Source organism: Bidens hawaiensis, unplaced genomic scaffold (assembly GCF_021521415.1).
Source record: "Bidens hawaiensis isolate Kalapana, Puna unplaced genomic scaffold, B.hawaiensis_p1.1 tig00048921_1, whole genome shotgun sequence".
NCBI lineage: Eukaryota > Viridiplantae > Streptophyta > Magnoliopsida > Asterales > Asteraceae > Bidens > Bidens hawaiensis.
Window position 1 is genome coordinate 1 of NW_027498739.1, and position 25,657 is coordinate 25,657.

At 34.9% G+C, this 25,657-nt stretch overlaps 1 protein-coding gene across 1 annotated transcript; it reads left to right on the plus strand.

Moving 5' to 3' along the window:
* The first annotated feature begins 12,557 nt into the window (after positions 1-12,557).
* LOC143597710 (sorting nexin 2B-like) lies at positions 12,558-15,662 on the plus strand. Its single transcript, XM_077076132.1, has 5 exons — positions 12,558-13,595; positions 13,769-13,978; positions 14,071-14,331; positions 15,314-15,400; positions 15,506-15,662. Exons 1-5 carry the CDS (start codon positions 12,558-12,560, stop codon positions 15,584-15,586), a joined length of 1,677 nt encoding a protein of 558 aa, XP_076932247.1. The 3' UTR covers positions 15,587-15,662.
* Positions 15,663-25,657: the final 9,995 nt, after the last annotated feature.

Sequence of the window (25,657 nt, forward strand, 5' to 3'; positions counted from 1 at the left end):
GTATTCAATTAATACATGTAAGTATGTAACCGGACTTCTCATTAAACCTACCATTTTACCAATTCGCTAGTGAAATTGGATTAAAAAGGTGAATGATGTATAATTAGTTTCTAAAAGTATTTAAGAATATTGCATAAAACTAGCAAATAAAGGAACTCAATAAAACACGATCTACAAACGAAAGTTTTATATATGCTGCATGCTAATTAGTTATATTTCAAATTTGAAGCAATATATTTTTTCTTCAGATCGAGACAAATTATACAAATGAAATAATGAGAAAACTGTTTATGAATATAATAAGAAATTAAATGAATTTCAAGAATTTGTAAACATGTAACAATATTACATTTTTTTACTATTTATATAAGAGGTGTAGGCTTAAATCTTGATAGCTACACAAAAGACAAACCCTATATAAAAAGTTTTGTAAAACATGAACTATATTTTCTATTTGGAAAATGTATTAATATCGATCTTTTCTTAAACATTAATAACTATAAATATTTTCTTCTTTTTTCTTTCAATTTTGTTTGTCTCGTTTCTGTATTTTGTTCCATCTTGCATTCACGTCACACAAAACAAAAAGAAGTACATATAATGTCATACTAAATATATATTATCGTGTGATTGAGAACGTCCCACGCTCTACCTTTTTAAATACTGTGCCCGTTGTATTGCTTACAGTTGATTACTTTGTTTCTTAAGTGAACAAAAAATTTAATTTACATGCGTCACTTTTTGAATAATAATATATATTATCGGGTTTTGAATATACAACTCTTAAAACCTTACTGGTATCATATATGATGTTGGCAAATATTTAGATTTTAGTATGTAAGACTATAGTAACTTTCTTAAGATCACCAACGACCATGGTCCTTCACAAACCGTGATCATATCAACGTTACATCAAATTTCAAACTATTATAAAAAAAAACCAATTTTCATTCACCACATTAAACCTTCACAAACCAATAAAAAATTATTAAAGTTACATATATATATATATATGTATGTATATATGTGATGTGAGAGAGCGAGAGATCATAGGACACACCCAAGTCATCTGCACTGCAGTTTGCAGCCACAAATCGTGGCTTCCCGGACGAGACTCCACAACGTAAGAATGCTTTTGGCTTGGGTTTGTGTAGCGCTAACTAGATTTGGACCTCGGATATGGGTGCTCTAAAGGATAACAAAATATATATTACGTGTTAACTCAATAATATTTGATTTGTATGTTAAAATAAGTGGTATTCTTTTTTTTTTTTGTTGGTTGCAAAATTAATGTTTTTGTTCTCTAACAAACCCTTTTTTTTCTTTTTTTCTATTTTTTTAAGATTGGTTTACAATAAACTTTTAAAGCTAGTTTGCTCATTATATTCTCTGTTCCGTTTCATTCACTCCTATTAAGTTCTCTAATTATCATTTCCCAAAATATCATTTTCCTATAGACTGGAAGGAGAGATATGCCAAGATAAACGGGTTTCAAAACCAGAACCGTATTGATAGGAACCGACCCAAATCATAATGTTAAAATCAAGTCGTAACCCTATACGTTGAACCGATTCTAACCCAGCCAAACCCAACCTGAACTAGTCAAACCCGGTTCTTTGACTTTTTAAAGCCAGATTCAATCTAAATCGGTTTTTGGCTTTTTGTTTTACTTTACATTCGGTTCATATCCAGACCGCTTTGAGGAAAAAAAAAACTGTGCGCACCTCTCTCTAGCTAGCTGGAAGTATAGGAGCACACGTGCACACAGAACCTGTTTAACCGGTTTATAACCGGATCCTACCCGAAATTGTAACCGGTTAGTAACCAGTCTAGTACTAGTCGGTTTATGATCGATACTAGCCGCCGGTTAGAAACCGGTTTATATTATTGATTTTGAAACCGGTTAACCTATTTTTTTAAATTATTTTATTAAAAACCGGTTTTTAACCGGTTATTAATTCGCCACCTGGTGAACCGTTTTTTTCTAAAATTATTTTATTAAGACCGGTTAGTACCCGACCCGATTAACCGGTCAAACCGGTTATTTCTAGAAAAAATTAACGGTTAATGGTTAATCGGTTAACCGATTTGTGCACCTCTAGCTGGAAGCCCGGATCAATTAAGTATGGGCCGACCCTTCCAAGTGTTTGATACGTGGATGGGCCACGACGTTTTGATCCACTGGTCACAAATGTGTGGCTGCCTATTAGTGGCATTTTGCGGCACAATTTAATAAGTTAATAAAATTGTGGTTTCGTGTCTTGTATAGAAGTTGAAAATTATAATATATAATAATATCACATGTATTGGAATTGGAATTTTATTTGAGGAAAACTGAATTGGGACTTCATTATAGCAAATTTAAAATAAATAATCCAAATTTTCATGTATTGGTTAACAATAATCTCAATTTTAAATATAACTACCAGCGGTCCCAATTTTCAACTATTTATATCTTATTGGATCTCCGTTAAAAAACACTTAACGCCGTTAAGTTTTTTTTCCGAGTTTCAAACCAATATTGTAGGGCTTTTGATCGGAAGAGTGATACGATTCGACTAATGTAAAACTTAAGTTGTTATATGCTTATTAATTTAGGCAATGTACTGGTTTAATGATGATGATAAATTGATAATAGTATGAAATATGAGATTAATTAACAGTGGCAACAGATCTAAGGCCAAAGCAGCGGCGACATGAGAAAAATAAATAAACATAATCTGTATGTGTACAAAAAGAAGACAACAGCAGTACAACACTAATGCTCACAGTCTCACATACCATGTTGTCGTTTAAAAACTTATCTTAGAGAGAATGGTGTAATTTTTCTTTTTAACTGTTTCCTTTTATTGATGTTGGCCTTAGCTTTTTGCTAGTTTGACTTGTTTAATAAAAGTTGTCGTTTGAAAAAAAGAAAAAACATACTGTGTAAAACAATTAAAAAGTATTATGGATAATTATGTAGCTTTATGTTATTTATTTTGGGGAATTCTAGAGGCACCGCCCCATTTTGCTAAAAACCCATCAATACGTCCAGTATAAGGTCCCACGTACCCCAATATAGTCTTATACGAGACGTATAGAGGGGTGTCCAGACTGGGTGTCCATAGTAGGACCGTTAGTTTAAGGAAACCGTTGAATTGCATAATGTGTTGACTTTCTTAAAACTACCTTTTGTTCATGCATGCACTTCTGTTATGGTTAGGTGTACTACTTCAGTTGTACTTTTGGTCTGGTTAGGGTACTTCAGTAGTACTAAATTTGTTTCTATAGTCCTTTAATATGTGGTTCTTGAGATAAATTCATTTGAAATTAACTTTACCTCTTTATTGTCACGTTTATGTTTATGCATTATTTTCTGGTTTGTTAAATAACAAACTGATTTATCCATTTATCCCTCATAGATGAATAGCCAGCAGCAGATATGCCCATTGAGCTTCTAATATTATTCAACTGGTTCTGATATAATATATGGTTAGTCACCTTTTCAAATTTTAATAAAATTTTAACAATCATGTTGTGAAGTTTGAGACAACCTCAATATTGTGTCTTGATACTTTATTTATGTTGTTCATCGTACCAAAGCAAATAATATTGGATGATCGGATTAGGCAGGATTAGATAAACTTAAATCTCTCTCTCAGGAGGAGCGGGTAGGATTTACGTTTCCTACACTTCGCATATATTTTACACTTTCGTTTGCCTTAGCCTTAGTTTTGCTTTGCCTTAGTTTCGCCTTGGCGTATCTACCGGTAGAGGAGTGTACAGGCAATTTTATGTAAATCCAAATTTGAAACCAATTTTATATAAAAAAAATTAAGCACTGCTGCTCGAACCCAGTTTAAAAAAATTTGTAGTTTACCATACAAGTCCAAATTTTTGGACAATGATGCACTTTTATTTTACTTATTTGAAATTACCCGTGACTTTAAAATTTAATTATAACAGACTTGCAACTTCAATTTTTATATTTTCTTATTTCACCATTAATGTTCGTAAATGAATCGGTTATGATTTACATTTAATAAAAATATTGAATTCATGTATTGAAATGACTTAAAAGATAAAGGCCATATATTAAAATTGATTGAAAAAAATGTAAGGAGTACTATGAGATTGATAAGTGACAAAAACGGTAGTCTTTTATTACAGTAGATAGATTGAGTTATGATTTTTTTTTTTTTTACTTTTTAGGTGTTTTTTATGTGACTACAAACCTTCTCACACTTCTTATTTTTATCTCTCTTTACATTTTAACTTTAGTCTCGAAACTTATGTTAATAGACTTATTTCCGACAATTAAAAATGGAATATCACCAATATATCTTTTGTAAAGAGCACGTTTGACCTAGGGGTGAAAGTTAAATGAATGACATCATCTGGGAGATAAGATATTGCGTGGAATCTTAACAGGTATTTGGTGATTCCAGTTCCAGTTTCATGTGTTTGCCAATTTCCCTTCCGGTTCATGACTTTTATGCTGTAGCAGTTGCTTCTACCAAATCCATTACTTGATGTCAAAGTAAATATTATCTAGAAACTTAAGACTACATTTGTCATAACAATAATAATAATAATGTTAAATATTATCTGAACTTGATATTCATATTAGATTATTAGTCATGAATGTGATACAATAATAGTGATGTTTATTTTCATCTAAGAATTTGTTTATAACTTAACAATTCATATCTTTGAATTAGCAATAGATGTGGTAAACAAGATCTAAGATTGAGAAAAATGATAAAAACTGGTAAACTCCAAACGATTCAACTAACAAACATGATTTAATAGGTCTCGATTAAGATGAAAGCCAAAGATACAATGATTTAGTCCTTACTATGATAATTTATTACAATCAGAAAAACGAGTCTAACACGATACCTATTACAATGATTTCGACAACTAGACTAACACAAACAAAAACAATAAACCTGAGCAGTGTCGCTGATAAGCTAGCTGCGACACTACAAAAGTGTCAAAATTAGTTTGGGCGACCTTCCGAGTGTCTCTGCTACCTGATATTTCTTCATAAGTTTGGGCCAACATAGGAATGCCGTCATGAGTACAGCCTATTATCGAGTTAAGCGTCCCTATCAACAACCAAGTCAACCAAATGAAATATTAAGCTTGTTATCAATCCAACCGTTGTTATTACATATTACAACAGCCTGTATGATCCTACTAAGATGACACTTCAAGAATTCTAGCGTCACAATAAACCACTTTTCTCTTAACAATATATATGTTGTTAAGTGTGTTATATTGCATCGTGTTAGATGACAAAAATAAATAAATAAATAAATAAATAAATAGATAACCATAACATTTATTAAAACAAATAACCATAAAAAGGAACTTTTGTTTTTTTTTTACTTGGGCTATCCGTGGTGGATAGTTATCACGGAGCCATCATAGCCACACGGGCCTGATGGCGCCCCAAACACCCCGCTATCATAAACATCGGCCGGCACCAAGGAGCATCTCGCCATCCCCATAACGCTCCCAATGTCTTAGCAACTCCACTTTGGTCAATGCATTAATTGTTTGGACTAGGGGTGGCAAATGTAACCCATCATGTTGAATAGGTTGTAATAAAATGTATATAATGGATCAGAATTAGTCAAACTAAAAAAAAAAGAAAATGACTGAAACGGGTCAAAACGGGTTTGACACCTCTTGAGGTTTTTTTTAAATGGAACGAGAAAAACGGAGGAAACTTTTTAGTTTTTTTTTTTACCTTTTTAGTTTTTGATTTCTATTTCGAGTTATGATTTTTATTTTTTTCTGAATTTTTTAATGGTGGGTTTCTGAAATCTCAACCCATTTTGACTCATTTCAAAAATCCCTCATTAAAAAATTCAAAAAAAATTAAAAATTATAACTCGAAATATAAATAAAAAACTAAAAAACTAAAAAGTTTCCTCTGTTTTTCTCGCTCCATTAAAAAAAACTCAAGAAATGTCAACCCGTTTTGACCCGTTACAATCATTTTTTTTAGTTTGACTCATTCTGACCCATTATATACATTTTATTACAACTCATTCAACCCAACGGGTCATATTTGCCACCCTTAGTTTGGACCAATAAAAAAATCCACCTCGCTTGAGTTTACCATTTTCTTTCTTTTTATTTTTGTTATGTTTTAATTTTTACATGGTTTAAAAATTATTGGGATAGTGGGAAGTTAAAGGTACTTAAAACAAAACCCTTAAATAAAGGGTGATCTAGTTATTGCCTCATTGTATACGTAACGGTGACGTGACACTATAACTAGCATATGCTAAAACTGCCTATTGTGCCTTGGCGTCATAGGCACTATATGGCCACCTCACCAACTTTTTGCTCATTAAACTGCGCCAACCAAATCAACCTGAAATGGCTCAAAGAGTGGGGATCACCCAACTAACAACCAAGGAATTAATTGTGTGGACTAATAAAAAAATCCATCTCACCACACTTTATCACTTTCTTTTGTTTATTTAATTTTTTTAATTTTTATTTTAATTGGGTAGTGGCTAGTTATCCCAAAACACTTAAAGTAACAAATGACTAATTATCCTACATGACAGTGACATAACACAATAACTAGTTTTTGCTGGTTATCCCATAGCACATCACCTAATTAAGCCATAACACACATTATAATGGAATAAAACTCTATTGAAATGTTATAATAGCTTAGATATTGATTGTTAAAGTCGTTCCTAAACTCAAATGCAGTATGATGGTTATTACATTTAGTTATAAAAATCACTAACAACATAATATATGTATATATATTTCAGTCCCTTGAAAAGAGATTTAGCGGCTTGTTAAAAGTGGGTTCTACATTGTCACCTAAAAAGACACAATATTGTTGGTTGCAACCAACAATGACCCGCTCTTCGCGTCCATACCCAACATCAACATACTATAGATTCGATGACACAATAATAACTAATTAACTATTGGACCCCAATTCAAGTGTCTCATAATCGTGGGACCGGTTGAAAGTGTTTTCCAAGATAACCAAATTTCTCGTATTGAATCAACAAACAACACGCTACATAGAACCCCCCCCCCCCCCCCCCCCCCCGTTTATGCATATGTTTAAGTTAACAAAACGAACTTTGGAACGTGACTATTATAGCCATTGCTTTTAGCTTAATCATGTGACCAAACTATATTTGCGTAGACACTAATTTTCATTCACGCTAAGAAAGGTACGCTTATATTTAAATTGTAACACTTAAATAAAATATGTCGATGGTGTCCATCGAAATCATTTATTACTATTTAACAAACGAGAAAAACGCCTAAAAAGTAATATTATTCGTGATATAAAAGAGGACATGACGTGGCAAAAGTCACAATTAGTTAGGTGTTAGAACAACAAATAGTTGGTTAGTGATGCTCCAAGTGAAAGTGATAGTTTCGTTATGATTTGGTAGGTCGCCCATCTCTTCCTAGTATTTTTTTCTATAACAAATGCAAAAAGTAATTGAAGAAATAATTTTTTATTTGGTTTGTGCATAGGGTGTATTTTTAGATTCTTTTCTAAAATTTTGCTTCTTCTGTTAATCATTTATCAGAAAAACTCGTAGCACGCTGTCAAAGAGTCAATGAGATCACGTAAAGCGCAACTTGCGTTAAGCATATGAGCTATAGTGGGTTAAAGATAGAAAACCAACGAAAGCTGGATTAAGACATGAGATATCTGCAAGACAAAACAAACGTTTACTACCGCGACACCCTTTGTCTCTGCATCGATCTCTCTCGCGTGTGTATAAGTGGATTACAGTAGAAACAACTTTTATTGTGTGAAGTGTAAAAAGCACCATAGTAATTATTGTTATGCTATAACTTTGAAATAGCGTAATAATAATAATAATTACTCTAATTCATTTTGTAGTGTGATTATTATTATTTGATGCTACACACATCATCATATTTTCAATCTTCATGTATGTACATTCTTAGGGCATCTAAAAACAACGAACTAGTTAAAAAAATCGGATCCGCCACTACATTTTCATGATCGAGAGTCCGTCGGTTTATATTTTTCATGGAAAATAAGAATCCTGAAGACATGAAAAGTGTATCAAACTTTATATTTAATTAAAAGTTAGTAGAAATATAATAATGTAAAACAAGTAAACCACCATAAATGAAAAGCATTGTCATGAAAAAAAGTTTTCAAAGTATTTGTTGGGCTACTAGAGATGAAAGGCATTGACATGAGGAAAGTAAAACATAGTGACATGAAATCAATGTAAAGTGTCTTTTAATTGACAATTTCAATTGCGTAGCATCTAAACAAAGCTAGTTTTTAATTCATATCAAAACACAAAAACTAAGTTGAAAAAGAAAAGGCATTTTAGTGTAGTCATCTTTGATAATAAAATAAGTTAAATAAGATACGTTAAGTCAACGCCCCAATATTAACTTTCGTATTAATATTTACCTAACACTTACATCTTCTTTAGTTCTCGGCTTCTCTTCTCTGAGTTAAAAGTGTCGACGACCCAAGAATCGAGCTCTTATTCTTTCATTTAACAAACTTAAAAGCCTAGACAACACTAAGTGTGTTATATTTGTCTCAGTGATTAGAATGGGTATTTACGAGGTCCCGTGAGTTTAAAAAAATAAAGCTTATTTGTATGTATGGTAAGGAGCACAAGAGTGACCTAGTGAATAGTCCCCAACAAACTTTGATTAGTCACCAACATATAAGAGAGAGAAAAACTTACTTCATACAATATCTGTGTATGTTTAGCTTTTACATAACACATATTTTTACTATGTGTGCTTTAAATGTCTTAATTTGAGTTTTTTTAACCTTCTTTAAAGAATAAAAAAAAAATTTGTTCAAATAGCTATCCACTAGTTCTTCCTTTTCTTTTGTTACTTTCATGATTTTTTAGTTATGTTACTTTGTGATTAAGTTAATGCTAATTGTGAGTTTATTTGATTTAGTTGTTTGGTTATTGTTTTGTGTATAGATAACCGGTAACCGAAATAAACGAAATGGACTGAACCCTTATCAAAACCAACTTTTATAATTTTTATCTTTAATAATATAATGCATATCACAAAAGTTTTGTTACAATCTCGAAGTTATTATTTACCCCTCCTATAGAAATTAACAAGTTTGTTGCACTTTATTTAACCTAAAACTTGATTAGATTTATTAACTGAAATGATCTAGACTTGGCCACACCAATATAAAGTTTACAGATTAGTCAAAAAGAGAATAGTATTAACACCAAGTGAAGTGTTTTATAAGTCTTTTTAGGATTGTTTAATTTAGTCACGTCTTAATTTGTTGAGAAGCTTTCATAATCTAAGATGAAACCCATAGAAACATTTTAGGATTTTCATTTTTTGTTGGCTTATGATGTAAATAAGCTGCCTTGCTCATAAGTTGTGTTGTAAAGAAACTTACCTTTTTTCTGTTTTTGTTATACGTTTTAAAAATAATTACGTATATTTAAGAAAAAAACACAAAATTTTTAATTAAAGCCGGTTTAGAAACCGGTTCCAACGCATACCGATTTTGAATCAGTCCTAACTGATTCCAATAGGCTAAGGTGTTCCACTTTACAAGAGTCAGTTTTGATCTTTTTTTCTGAGCAAAATCAAAACCAATTTGGAAAAAAAGGAAAACAAACATGCACCTATACTTGTATCTTACATAGATGTGAAAAAAAAACCGGTTTGGGACCAGTTCATGGCAAAGCGATCCGAACCGGTTTGATAAGAAAACTGGTTTCACCCAAACCGGTTCATGAACCGACCAAACTGCTGGTTTTAGTACCGGTTCCCCTTTTGAACAACCAAACCAGTTTTAAAACCGAACCGGTTTGAGAAAAACCGGTCTAAACCGAACCGAACCGACCTGGACTAGGCCGGCATATCTTGCTTCTAAACCGGTTTATAAACCGAACCGGCTTGAGTCAAACCGGTTTTGACCAGCCGTTGACCAAACCGGTTCGGTTTGGGTTTAAAACCGGTTTTGTACACCTCTAATCTTGCATCAGAGATTTGTGATCCATTAGTTGGGCTGGACATTGTTACATTCAGCCAATCAGGGCTTTCAGTAGTTCAATTTATTACTTGGGCTAGATATTAAAGGGCCTAGGTCCAGCTATCTGGGTTTAAAACTTAACTATTAGGCTGAAGTTGAAGATATTAAGAGGCCTGCTCCTGGGTCCTGATATAGGGGGCCGGCCTATTTCTCCCTGTGATTCATTTTCTGTTGTAATTACTTTGGGTATAGGGCTGTTCACGATAGAGGTGTAAAAAAAAAACCGGTTAGGGACCGGTTTTAGGCAAACCGAACCGGTTTGGGTTTAAAACCGGTTTCACCCAAACCGGTTTCCAACCCGACCCAAACCGTCAGTTTCAGGACCGGTTCCCCTTAAGATCTACCAAACCGGTTTTAAAACCGAACCGGTTTGAAAAAAACTGGTTTAAAACTGGCTAAAACTGGTTAAAACCGGTTTAAAACCGGTTAAACCGGTTTATAAACCGAACCAAACCGAACCGACGTGACCAGGTCGGCCTATCTTGTGTCTAAACCGGTTTGAGTCAAACCGGTTTTGACCAGCCATTGACCAAACCGGTTCAGTTTATAAACCGGTTCGGTTTGGGTTTAAAACCAGTTTTGTACACCTCTAGTTCACGAGCCGAGCCGAACCGAGCGAAGGCTTGCTCGTTGCTTGGCTTGTTTACAATCGAACCGAACTGAACGGCTGAAATTCGAACCGAGCGAAAAACGAAACGAGCCAAAATCGAACCGAGCATTTTTCGATCGAACATCGAGCGATTTCGAGCATTTTTTTATTTATTTTTCACTTTAAATTTTTCAATAAGAAACAATTTTGAAGGCTGTAAATAATATATTTTGTAAACAAATTAGTAGTTTTCAGACAAACGTATTATAGGTTGTAAATTTTTAGAAGAAAAAAGTTAGAAATGAGATATAATGAACATGTAAACAAACTTTTAGTATTCTGAAAACTTGAATCGAACTAATAAAACTGACGGAATAGGAAAAATTTAAAAGAGTTTAAAAAATTGTATACTTATATTTTATGTGTTTTGTCTATATATTTATATATTTGTTCATATATAATTATATATAACATAAATTAAAAATATTCGAGCCGAACCGAACCGAGCAGACCTTTGCTCGTTGCTTGGCTCGTTTACAAACCGAACCGAGCAGAGCGGCTCGTTTACAATCGAGCGAAAAAACGAGCGAGCATTTTCCGAGCAAATTACGAGCGAGCGGCGAGCGAGTTCGAGCGTCGAGCGGTTTGGACGACCCTATTTGGGTCTAGACGTTTAGTTCTTCAAAGTCCAAACAAGTAGATACAGGTGTTGAAAAACTGGTTTGGGCTCGTCAACCCGGTTTATAACCAACCCGCTACACCAAAACACCGGTTTCGCTCAGACCAGTTAGGACCTGACCCAACCCACCGGTTTGTATACCGGTTTGCAATCTCTTTCCCTCAAACCGGTTTTGACCATGCGTTGATAAACTCTGGCCAGTTTTTAACCCAGTCGGTATAGGATATAACTTGTTTTGAACATGTCTACAAGCAGTGTGCTTTAGAGATTTAAAACAAATCTCACGTATTTGACTTCATACTTTTTCTGAAATAAGTGACAATTAATACAAAGTCAGTAGACAAAGTTAAACATAAAGAAACAACATTAGATGAAATTTAATGCCTCCATTTTATCTTAAGATCGGGTTCAACCTCATTTAACATAGCTTATAAACAACTTGACTTAACATCACTTTAAGAGTCGTGTTTGTAATTAATTTTATCATTATTATTTTCATTATCACTTTTTAATTTTTAGACCAAAGGGCATTTTGCCCAATACACGTTGGTTTTCATGTATATAATCGATATTCTTTTCGTTAAAGATCGACCATTCAAACAATTAGTTAGATATGTTAGATGAATTTAGAAGTAAAGTATGTTTACCAACTAAAAAAATTACATTTCTTGAGATTTGGAACTTCGTAAGGCACAAAGAAAATCAATCAGACTATATGTTGTGGCAAGCGAGCGGCGCAAGCCACGTCGGCCACGAACACCACACCACCTTCGCCGTGAACATATTCGCTTGGGCTAAAGAAAGAAAATTGACGGGTTGACTCGCAAATAAATGAATTCAACAGGCGCAAACAACAACGGGTGAATTTACCGGTGATGCGACCGATAAGGGTATTATTTTTGTATCTACTCATTTTGTATACTTTAACAAGGTCCATTTTAGTTGTCACGTGTAAAACGCAGGATAACTGGTCCCACCAAGATTAATCCACTTGGCCACACACGTACCTTTAACCAAAATTTTAACTTCATTTCATTTTTATCTTATTTTTATTAATTCAATTAATTAAAATAAAATATAAGAAACAAATACTGAAAAAAATCTCATCTAAAAACTGTACCGTGTAAGTAAACTCCGGAAACCATCACCACCGCCGTCAAACTCAACCGTATCAATTGAAGACTATCACAGTTAATAATAATAATAACAATAATAAATCAATGATGGAATTCGAGAATCAAAGCCTTGAAGACTCCGACTTACACCTATCCAAAACAGACATGGAGTCTCTAGCTCTTAACGACGACGATAACAACAATAACGGCAACAATCACTCTCCGTCATCCAGATCTAACGGCGCCGTTAACGGAACCGTTAACGGTTCCGTTAACCATCCGCTCTCATCCTCCTCCTTACCGTTTGCCGAAATACCGACAACTGACGACACCGATCCGTTGCTGACGTCATCGTCACCTAACCAAAACCTTAGCTCGTTCAATTCGGTTTTAGAACCGCCGTCGTACGCCGACGCGGTGTTCGGATCGTTCGACGGCAAGCATATTAACGGCGCCGGTGCCACGTCATACGATTACTTAAAAATCTCCGTCACGGATCCGGTGAAGGAACAGGATCCGGTGAACTCGCTGGTGCCTGGTGGTAACACGTATGTGACGTATTTGATAACTACGTGGACGAATATAGTTGAATATAGTGGAACCGAGTTTAGGGTTCGGAGACGGTTTCGAGACGTTGTGACGTTGTCGGACCGGTTGGCTGATTCGCATAGAGGATATTTTATTCCGTTGCGGCCGGATAAGAGTGTGGTGGAGAGTCAGGTGATGCAGAAGCAGGAGTTTGTGGAGCAGAGGCGAGTGGCGTTGGAGAAGTATTTGCGGAAGCTTGCGGCGCACCCGGTGATACGGAAGAGTGAGGAGTTGAGGTTGTTTTTGCAGGTGCAGGGGAAGCTGCCGTTGATGAGGACGACGGATGTGGCGTCGCGGATGCTTGATGGCGCGGCGAGGCTGCCGAAGCAGTTGTTTGGGGAGTCGGTGGTGTGTGCGGCTGTGGATCCGAGTGATGTGGCGCAGCCGGCGAAAGGTGGGAGGGATTTGTTGAGGATGTTTAAGGAGTTGAGGCAGTCGGTTGTTAATGATTGGGGCGGGACGAAGCCGCCCGTTTTGGAAGAGGATAAGGAGTTTTTGGAGAAGAGGAAGAAGATGCAGGATTTTGAGCTGGAATTAACCAATGTATCACAGCAGGTATATTGTTTGATGCTTATAATATGCTTAACGACGCGTACAATCCGTACATATAACTAGAGTAGTTACAATACAAATATGAAGTAGAGCGATTATAATTACTCTAGTTTTGATGCTTATAAGTTATATAGTGTGTAATGATATGTATTTAAATGTAATGTTTGAATTTGCAGGCGGAAGCGTTTGTTAAAGCGCAGCAAGATATGGGTGAGACCTTGGGGCAATTGGGATTGACATATGTAAAACTTACTAAATTTGAAACAGAAGAAGCTGTTTTCAACTCTCAGAAAGTGAGAGCTGCGGATATGAAAAATGTGGCTACTTCTGCTGTTAAGGCCAGCAGATTGTTTCGCGAGTTGAATGCACAAACCGTCAGACATCTGGTATCTTCTTGACACTTTGTAGAAGATAGTGTTTAGAATTTTAGAATTTAGATTCAGTTAAGTTGAAAGCTTGAGTTGTTGTATTATTGCAGGATAAGCTACATGAATACCTAGGAGTGATATTAGCTATGAACAATGCGTATGCAGATCGGTCAAATGCTTTGTTGACTGTACAGACTCTTCTATCTGAGCTGGCAAATTTGAATTCTAGAATTGAGAAGCTTGAAGCGGCTGCATCGAAGATATTTGGTGGTGACAGATCAAGAGTAAGGAAAATTGAGGAGTTGAAAGAAACAATGAGAGTTACAGAAGAAGCTAAAAACTGTGCAGTTAGAGAATATGAACGCATTAAGGTAACACGATTTTGTTTCTATAGCCGTTAATTTCAATAATTATAGATCTTTTTAGGGGCAATTACCTATATCCCCTACCTAAGTTCGCTTATTACATATTTACCCATCCCTTAAAAATCAATTACATATTTCCCCTCCTTAAACCACATATATTGCATATCCCCCCATTTCATTAAAATTAACTTAAACCACATATATTACATATCCCCCCATTTCATTAAAATTAACTAATTAAATGACTATTTTACCCTTAATGAATTAATTAAAGAACTATTTACATATATCCCCAATTTAAACCCAAACCAGGTCGGTATTAAGATGGACATATCGAAGCTAATGATTCAATTGGAGTCGATTTTTTTAATCGTTAACAAATATAAAAAAATATGTTTTCCTAGTTTATAGGTTCAATAATTCCAGCATAGGTTCAATCCCTTATTTTATTATAATAACAATGAATATTAATATAAACATATATTGCTGTTAGCTATTTTAATATAAATACTCAATAAAAATGTATAATTTGAACAATCTATATCCAAACCAATCACAAAGTCAAATGTTCCAAGTGAGACTAATTTTGTAACTTTTACTTAGCAGAAGAAGTAATAATATAGTTTCGGTTAGTTTATACAAAAATAGCAATATAACCGTTTTGATAATTTACGTTCTCATTTTACTTAAACTCAACTTTTAAGATTTCTATTGGATCTTTTTCTAATATTGTGCAAAGTTGGTGTAATATATGGTATTGAATTATGTTAAACTGATTTTTTTCATCAAGTTATTGTTAGTTGAAAAGGGTAAAAGGGTAATTGCATACTAAAAGGGGAAATATGTAATTAAATGTTTAACACTGGGGAAATATATAATAAGGGAAGTTAGGGAGGGGATGCATGTAAAAACCCTATTTTTTATTATTGTCTAGTGCTGTTTTTTTGTGACATGTTTGAGAAATATATAACAAAGAATGGTTATGCAGGAGAATAATAAGAGTGAGCTTGAGAGATTGGACAAAGAAAGACATGATGATTTTTTTAGCATGTTGAAAGGCTTTGTCGTTAACCAGGTACATTTTTCTCGTCTTCACAAATAATACGTTACAATTTAATTTGTCCGTGTTTAATTGAGCGAATAGGTTATTGTGATCTCTACATTGTGTTTTTGATTACAGGCGGGATATGCAGAGAAGATGGCGAGTGTGTGGGAAACGGTTGCAAGCGAAACAAGTGGATATGCTGCAAAAAGCTCTTAGTTTTTGTGAACAGTGTTATGGGTTAGATATACTTGTACCTTTTTATGTACACTTGGTTCTACTTATGACATAGTTTTTGTGAGCAATTTTACAAAATACCTTCTTTTTGTATTTTAGCTTTAGACATTTCAGTAATTTTATTAACTCTTTGGACCCATAAATGTAATGCTCATTTGAGATCATTGGCTTTAGAGGTATACATCTGCAGAGAGTAATTGATGTAACAATAAAATAAGTTATCCTTAGTTTCTTGTTAGAAATAGATTGTGATTTGTATATTATGAAATTAGTCATGCAGGTTATGAACCATCAATATGTTACAAGCCTATTGGTTTCTTGATTTGAAGTGTTAGGTTTCGAGTTTTCAACAGTCTGACCCGAGTTAAACCAAAAACTATACTTAATAAACAACCGAACACCGAAAATTAGCAACACTTGCGAACAACATTCTAAGGCCATCGCTAGCATGCATGTTATTAAGGTTAATCCTAGGTAAGTGACATGGCTTGCATTGCTAAAAAGCAGTGTTGTAAAACTCGCTAGGCGGTCCCTAGGCGGCCGACCCCCTTGCAGGAAGTACTCGGACATGATAAATATAACATAAAATAATTATTGGATATTATATATATGTTAAGACAATCACAATTCACATCATGTAACATCCAACTTTTTGTTAAATAATAAATGACGGAAAGTTTTGTTATTTAACTGTGTGTCGTTAAGTTAATCGTGTGTTAAGTGTTTGGATAATATTTGGATTTGGAATTGTGAGTGGGTTGTGGGGCCCATGGCCCCCTATATAAGCCTAACCACTCCACCTTTTCACCACTTTGTTACCTTTCACCCCACACACACACACACACTCAAGAACACACACACATACTTTCTTTCTACATTCCGGATCCAAATCCGTGTAAAAAGAGGAAGAATCTCGTGTGTAGATATCATCAAATAACAAGAATCATCGTCCAGATCTACGTATTGTCCGGATCTGAACTCGAACCCAAAGCAAAGGTAGGTTTCGGTTTAATGGTTATGTTTTATGGTTAGAATCGTCATGCAAACAGAGATAATGATAGATCGGGTTGTAAAATGTAAGAAAAATATAAACTTGTTAAAGTTATAACCTCTTGGGTACACTTAAGATGAAAAGGTGACCTTGGACTATGAGAAATATGGGTTCAGGATCAGGTGCATGGGGTCAGAATGCGTCGGAAGATGACTTTAAAATAGTAAGAACGAAGAAAAGAAGAATTTCGCATCGCATAAGCCATGCGAAGCGAAAAAGGTAATTTCGCATCGCACAGCTTCAAGCGAAGCGAAACAGTTTCATGCGAAGCGAAACAGTTTCATGCGAAGCGAAACGCTTCCATGCGAAGCGAAACAGTCCCATGCGAAGCGAAATTTTTCCATGCGAAATTTTATAAAATTCATTTTCTGATGCATTTTTGTTAAAGGACTGTTAATGAAAATAAAATTTTTCCGAGCTGCCCTGGCAGCTCAACCCCAGCCAGGGGCGCTGCCCCTTGGACCCTGTTAGGGGCTGCCGCCCCTAGACCCCGCTACCAAGGGCGCTGCCCCCCGGACCCCCGTTAGTTGAGGGTGTCATTGACTTAGATATAAGAAGTAGTAGTAATTGATATTTGACACTCGTAATGCGTTATACAGTTAGCCGTGCACAGCTAAAGAAGGGCATTACTATTAACGGCGAGAGAAACCGACTTCATGTGAGTTTCTAGTCCCTTTATCCGTTATGTTTTTGGGGCTGTGTGCATACTCCTTTGTGATAGTTGTTAATACACTTAACTTAAATGGTAAGTGTATGATATGTGTATGTTATATGTACGACTAAGTATTGAATGTCATTATGGAATGTTTATACGAATGAATATGTACATATACGTATATCCATGACCAGAAGATATGTAACGTATGCATGAATGAAAATGAATGTATGAACGAGTGACGCGACAGGTATGAGACAAAGGGACCAGACCCTAAAAATATCTGAGACAGAAGGGACTAGACCCTGATAATATCTGAGACAGAAGGGACCAGACCCTGATAATATCTGAGACAGAAGGGACCAGACCCTAATAATATCTATGATGGTAGAGATTGAATAGTCTATGGTAAATTACAAGGCCTTATGAAAGAAAGTATGTAAGCGCGTGTGCATGTATATAAAGTTTGTATGAAAGAAGTAAGAGTAAGTAAGGTATGAATACGTATCTTCGGATGCGTATGAGTAAGAATATAAATGTATTGTATGTTAAATGATTAACTAGAACTCACTCAGCGTAGCTGACTTTTAGTATGCACGCTGACAAATATATTGAGACAGCTGGCTTGAGGAGGGACACATGGCTTGAACTGAAGAGACTGGCATCCATGATGAAGTGTTACGACTGTTTTAATTGATTACTTATGAAAAGACAATTGTATGTTAAGACAAGAATGAATGTTTTGTAATGTGATGTATGAAGTTTTTAATTATTTCGTGAAGTTTTTAATTAACTCTGATTTTAGGACTGTGTTTATGAGTAAATCCAACACCAAAGTAGGGTTACCGGGAACGAGGCCTTACACATCAAAATAAGCATAATTCATATAAAAAACATAATTCAAAAAGTTCATGTTGTGTTGTTATTTTTTGTTTTTTACTAAAAAAAAAAAATTGGTGGCCGAGTTGACGATGGAGGCCGAGTAATCCCGAGTACTCCGACTTTTGACCGAGTTGGACCTTGGCGAGTAATGATGGCCGATTGGGAAAAGGCGGCAAGGTTGATGTCCGAGGACCTTGGAATCTGACTTTTACAACAAAGTTAAAAAATAAAGCCATTGTTAATAAGTTAAATGTATTTAAGTGTTGCACTCTTAGGTTATCTAGCAAAGGGCCCTCTGAATTATTGTACAATTAATCTAAAGGTGGATGCTTCCATATTAGTTTCACACGCATTCACCATTTTGAACAAACAAGCAAAAGCCAAGAATAATGCTTTAAAGCATTTTTTATGCTTTATCTTTCAACTTTCAATTTTAAAGTGGTAATTGACTAATTTCAGAATAATATTCTTGTTATAACTTATACGGATGTAAAACTTAGTATTTAATATTTTGGATTTACTATCGTTGTTTCGGAAGAAGTTAACCGCACCCTACTCCTTGAATCGTTGTCGTATTTAGTTTTAGTTCCCAACAAGTATGTAACTAATCTATAGTTACTTTAATTGTGCTCATCAATAACAAATGTATGATTTTAAAATTGCTTAATATGGTTTAAAAGATGTATATGCATTTATTAAACATTTTATAGGACAATCTAATAACAATTAAAGATCTTAAGTAATTAGTATTTAAAATGTGTATTAAAAACACAGTTGTCGAAATAAGTTAAACGAAACAAGCTCGAGAGCTACAGTTCATTTACATTCCAAATTAGATTTAGTTATATTAGATAAGTAGTTTCATATCTTTTGTATAGTAACCAGATCAAGACTACAAAAGTACAAAATTTACAAAATAACACATAAACCATTTAATTTTCAGATGCTACTGCATATGTCAATTCAAAAACAATTGTTTCATCAGCATAATAACATCAAGGGTAGTATGATAATACTATTTCTATCAATGTACAAGCATGCCAACATCATCGCTGCTCAACAAAAAAACATATAAGGCGAATCCAGACCCCGTGTTAAGTCCTACTAGCAAAAACTACATCACAAACGCCGAGAGATGACTCCTTTTCCCGATCGCGTTCATGTCATCTGCAACCTCCCAACCACTTCCCTCCTTGTAACATTCAACCTGCCAAAAATTTGATGAATTAGTTAAAAAAAATTAATAAATAAACGAAATATTAAGAGAAGTTGTGTTTATAGTTTATACAATGTCCAAAACTTCGTTTTCTGCCCGTCCACCAACTGCATACATTTTTCCTCCCACTACAAAGCACCCGAAATTGCCTCTAGACACGTTCATCGGCTCAGCTTCCACCCAGCCACCCATTCGTGTGTCTAGATATTCTGCAGTCGCTATGTACCTGTCTCCACTGAACCCGCCAACAGTGTATCTATAAAGTGATTTATCAATTTTTAGTATAATGTATTCAGAAGAAAACTTTACCAATATATTTCCATCATCCCAAAATATAATGAAATATTTTACATTGCAGTACTAATGAATAGATTGGTTAAAGAGATGTTAGCTTTAGCAAGTAAACTAAAATAATTTATCTATAAAGTTAACATATCGAACGTGTCAAAACGTGCATTTTAAATGCATGCAATCTTTTCTTTTTTTTATTAATATCAGACTATTATTAAGATAATACAATTAGAACCCAAAAAAAAATCAAGCTACTGTATTAAAAAAAAAGTAAAAAAAATCTAGTGATTGGATAAGTAAATATTGCACAAGTGTATGAACTTACAGCTTCTCATTTAGCACAATCATCGAATGGCAGCCCTTCCGAGCATTCATGTTTGGAACTGTGCGCCAAACTTCTTCACGGGGATCAAATCTTTCAACAGAACTGCATGTCCACAAAAGATTATCATCCATTTAATGGCTTACCAAATGTAAAATAAATTTAAGTGAAATAATCTCATAATAAATACTAGATCACTAACTATATGTTACCTTGAATAAGCTGCTCCATCGTATCCACCGCTAACATACAGAGCATTGTTCAGTTCCGCTGCAGCTGAAGCAAGTCTCTACAAAACAGTAAACGCATGCATATATAACCGATGATCATAAGTTCATAACAGCAAAAGACTAGCTAATTATTTAGATATTAAAAAAAAAAGTTGAAAATTTATGTACCTTGTTTTGCATTGACCGAGACGGGGTCCACTTCAATGCATTCATGTCAAGATATTCCACCTCAGCAGAACACTGAGATCCATTAGCACCACCAACAACAAACAATTTGTTCATAACCGACGCCCCAGCAGCATTTATGTTTTTCCAGAATAATGATGGTCTTGAGGTCCACTGGTTACTTGTCGGGTCAAACGATTCAACTACATAAAAAAATAGTTGCAAGGACATTTTTTTAGTAGATTTAAGTATAAAAATTTAATATGTTTAAGAACACATAAGGCTATTTAGTACCTGTATTCGGTCCTTCGCCGCCAAAATGGTAAATTTCACCGTTCATAATTGTTGCGGAGGCATAACTTTTTATAAAATTCATCGGACAAAGTGATATCATGGTGTCCTTTGATGGTAGATAGGAATCCAGATTTGTCAGCCACGAAGAACCGTCGTGTCCTCCAACAAATAAAACAGACTCGGTAAACTTTCCAAGAAATTTACTCGGTGACTGGTCATCCACTTCAACAGGCTCCACAGTTGATTGTGATCCCGACTCCAAAACACCAACACGATTTCGAAGCTGCAACACTTCTTGTTTTGATGCATCCTAAGAAGCAAGATGAAGTAAATTAACACAACCACTGCAAGCATTTTATTCAAAACACGATAATGTAAATATAACATTAAACAAAAAGGATAAACATATTAGGATTAGAAATTGTACCAGTTCTTGCTCTAGCAAGTTGATTTTAACGATCTGCTTCAGCTGCGATACCTTCAGCGCTTCAACTTCTTGTGTTAACTTCACATACAGCCATACAATATTTAAAATTAAAAAAAAAAAGAAAAAAAACCTGGAACAATAAGCATTATACACACATAATCATTATCTTACCTTGTTCATCAATGTTTGTTGATTAGCAGCAGTCTCTACAACTGTGTTTGGTATTAACGAGTTCTCTTCTTCGTGACATTCCTCACTGTCATTGTCACTCGTCTCAATAGATAAAAGATCCACATCGTCCTCTAGAGATTGAGGTGGCGAAGGTAGCTTCGGGTTATTTTGACCACTCGAATCTAAAGTCCACTCATTTTCAACTTCTCGTTTTGTATGCATAATGCGGCTTTCGTCCCAAGTGTTTTCCTGCATAGCATTCGAGTCATCCGCTTCAAAGCTTGCTTCGTTTATGCCCAACGCCCAAGGTTGATTCCATCCAACTTCGTTTGCGTAAGTATCATCACCCCATTGGCTTCCCTCTAAGGTCTCTGCAGGCAAAAACTCGCCCGTATATTCAGTAGTGTTCGCCAAGTAACTTGAGCCATCTTCCCAACCACTCGTAACTTCATTTGTCGTAGTGGCAACGAGCTGGCTTTGATCTCCAAAACGGTCATCATTTAATGTTTCAAAACTTTCCTCTGATTTAAATAAAGCGCTCCACTTTCGAGCAGGTTGTGAACTAAACGCGTATGGAGCCTCTGAGGTCTGGTTCGGGCTCTCGGGTAATGTCTGCAGTAGTGGTACACGAGCGTTGTATTCATGTCTTCTTGTATTTTCAGGCAAAAACGCATAAAGGCTGCTCCATTTCGTTGAAACACCGAAGTTGAAAGGTGATGATTTAAACAACGACATCAGCTTCTCGGTTTGATCATGGTCTAACTCAAAATAAAAGTGCTTGCTATCATAGTAATTAGGAGCGATAATAGGCTGAAATTGTTGTTCGGATATCGGATTACACAGCTCTCGAACACAAAATTTCACCTTGTATGCAAACCACATAATAATATGTTAATGTTAGTATGCATTTGAGATAAAACTAAACTCGTATATCGTTCTGTAACAATGGAAATGATACCTGCGCAGGATACCATGTGTACCCGGCATCATCTCCATCATTGACCCATGCATACTTATCGATGTTGAGTTGACCATTACCCGTGGCCTCAAATATGCCATGAAGTTTTTGGTCACTGTAATTGAAAAGAAACAACACCAGGCCTTGTTTGATGTTCTTTATGTACGAAAAGTGGCCCTCGGGCAAACCTGTCATATGCATATCAAATTTCGTCATAAGCAAAACATTAAATAAAGAATCAAAAACAATGTGGAAAAAAGTAACTGGAAACGATTAACTAACCGAACAACTGACGAGAGAGGCATTCGTTGATAGTGTTATGTGTCGTTCCAAATATAACCGCACCAAGGTCGGTTTTTCTTAAGTTCCTTGCAGGTGCACTGTGATTGGACATCGCCGAGGCTTCTTTCGTTGTCCAGTCCAAGTTTATCTTTTTCTTTTGCTTCCGTCCCATTCTGCTAAATAAAATGTATCACCATCAACACAAGAACACAATGCTAAACTAATATACCATAACTGACATAATCAAATCTAAAACTAATTTATGATATAACAAACATATAGCATGCCATATAATCATTAACAAACCTAAAGTTTGAAGGCATTTTTATGATATAACAAACATATAACATACCATATAATAATTAATCAAACCTAAAGTTGAAGGTAATTTATGATATAACAAACATATCAAGCATTCAAACCTAAAGCTAAAGGTCATTTATGACATAACAAACAACTAAACCTAAAGCTTCTCGCAAGCTACTCGAGCTCAAATAACAAATAGATAAAAAGTTTGAAACAAGCGGAGCCTTTTCGAACTTGAGCTGAGCCAAAGCCTATCGAGCCCTAGCTTGAGCCTTGTATGGAAAGCTTGTTTAGGCTCGTCAAGCCTCGGCCTTGTGCATTTTTAAGTTTTACTTCTTTTGAACTTCTATGTATTAATTTTACACCTGCACGGCCGAACTTGAGTCAAGCTTTGGCTCTTTTAAGGTACTACACGAGCACCTTCAAAGGTTTTTTTTTTTTTAATTATCCAAATATTTAATGTTAGACAAAAAATGACCCAATTACAATAGAGAGGCTGGTAAGCGGGCAACAAGTTGTGCCGCTGCCCCCTTTGAATAGCAAAACCGATCCTACTGAAAACAAAGTTATCGTTATTCGGCGTCGTTGAGTTACTGTGCACGACTCGCTTATCTCTTTTAGGATACTCTTTTCAGAAATGTATGGAAGTTAAAAATAATATATATAAATAATTAAAATAAATAAATTAAAAATTAATTAATAATAATAAACAAATCAATTGAAAAAACAACTCGGGAACCGAGCTCGACCTTTAGAAAAGAAAAAAGGAAGTCAAAACTAGCCAAGCTCGAGCTGTTGCTCTTGTAAGTCAAAACAAGTCGAGATCGAGTAGTACATGCACCCCTAGATTATGAATCTATGATACATTTTCTGATCAAAACAAAAATGTGAGTAAAATCACACAAAAACCAAAAACAAGAGCAAAAGAAAACCTTGGTTGCTTCAAATGACCGTACGACTGTCACAATTCCAAACAAAATTAAGAAAAATATATATTAAAGTTTAAAATATAAAATGAAATGAGAACAGCTTGAAGGTATGATGATGTTAACAAAACGACGTCGGATAATAATAATAATAATAAGGTGAAGGGAAGAGATGATATGATGGAATGGAAAGAAATGAATTGCTGGTTTTCAAGGTGGCTAGTATGAAGGTGGCCCGGGTGGGTTTTACCTATTTACCATATTGCCCCTGTAAGAAACTCAACAGTCTTTTGTTTTGACTGTTTTACTATTTTGGCGTCTTTTGGTTTTCCAGTTTTATTAATTTCTTTACTTTAATGGTGATAATAAAGTATGGGGTGTTTATATGTTTCTATATTGGTGAAAGTTTGAAACAGTAAGTCACAATGAATTAATGTGTTATAAGACTTTAGAGACTCATGTTACCAAAAATATATTCTTAGTAAGTTAAAAACTCAAAACCAGTTTGTTAAAACCGGTTCGGTTCGGTTAACAAAAGTCAAAACCGGTTTATGATTGGTTTTGGTTCGTGTTGAAACTGGTTTCTTACCATGGTACGCTCGGTTTCGGATCGGGTTTTGATTGGTTTCGGTTCTAGTTTTGACTAGTTTTGGCTGGTTTCGGTTCGGGTTTTGGCCGGTTTTGGTTCGGGTTTTGACTGGTTTCGGTTTGGGTTTTGGCCGGTTTCGGTTCGGGTTTTGACCGGTTTTGGCTGGTTTCGGTTCAGTTAACCGGTTTGGAACCGGTTTTGATGGAGAAAAATACAAACCGGCTCCGAACCTATGGCTTCAATCGGTTCCAAACCGGTTTCTACATACTCAATTTCAAACTGGTTCGGTTTCGGTTTAGTTTTCGGGTTGGTTCGGTTAACCGGTTTATTTGCCCGCCTCTATTAGTAAGTGTGTATAAAATCGAACTAACCGACAAACTGATCGATTAATCTTGATCTTGGCTGCTTTTTGATTCAATTCTTGAAACCAAAAGTTACCTCAGATGCTTACACAAGATCACTAACATGTTTTTCAGTTTACCATCATGCGTTTTAAGGAACATGTCTATTTAATGCCACAAAAACATGAATGCTTATGTTAATGTGTTTTATGACGAAAAATGTGGATGCATAAGAAATCTTGAGTTTACTATGTTGTGGATGCATAAACAAATTACTCATTTTCTTACAAGTTGTTCGTAATCAGCGCGGTAATGAAATTACTATTTGGATATAAAATTTTTTTAAAAATTAAAATTACATGATCGAGTATAGGGTTAAATGACCGTATCATATCAACAATTGAAAAAAAGATAGTTTTGGGGGTAATCGAGACTTGAAAGATGTATTGCCTTTTTTTTAAGTTGTCTTGGTGTAGGTTAAAAGTAGAAAGTGATTTTAACATAGCAGTGTAGGATTGGTGATAGTTGCGTGTTTCACCACTCCCCTTCCCTTGCAATGTCACTTTTGTAACATAGTTTGGGAAATAGTCACCTCAACAAAAGCAGTGCATGTGAGTCTTCATATACCGCTTTTGTCTTTTCTTCTAAAAAATTTCAATCGTCAATACTTTTTTTTCCACTTAGAACTTATTAAGCCAAAAGTATGATATAGTAAAACATGAAAACTAATAATTTATCTCCTTTTATTTTTAACTTACATGATACATTCACTATATTATTTCAACTAGTTAGAAAAAATATTGGCTTTTAATTGCCGTGATTATTTAACGCCTTCGCTTTTTTATGTAACAGTTTAATAACATATAACTTTATAATTAATAATCTACAAGGTACAAGGTAAAATGTATAAAAAAACATTATAACTTAAGCAAAATTTAGTCGATTCA

Excerpts from the sequence above, each read along its gene's own strand:
- LOC143597710 (XM_077076132.1), top strand. The coding sequence starts at position 12,558 with ATGATGGAATTCGAGAATCAAAGCCTTGAAGACTCCGACTTACACCTA. Across the intron at positions 13,979-14,070 it reads CACAAACCGTCAGACATCTG|GATAAGCTACATGAATACCT; the intron begins GTATCTTCTTGA and ends GTATTATTGCAG. Across the intron at positions 15,401-15,505 it reads AAGGCTTTGTCGTTAACCAG|GCGGGATATGCAGAGAAGAT; the intron begins GTACATTTTTCT and ends TTTTGATTACAG.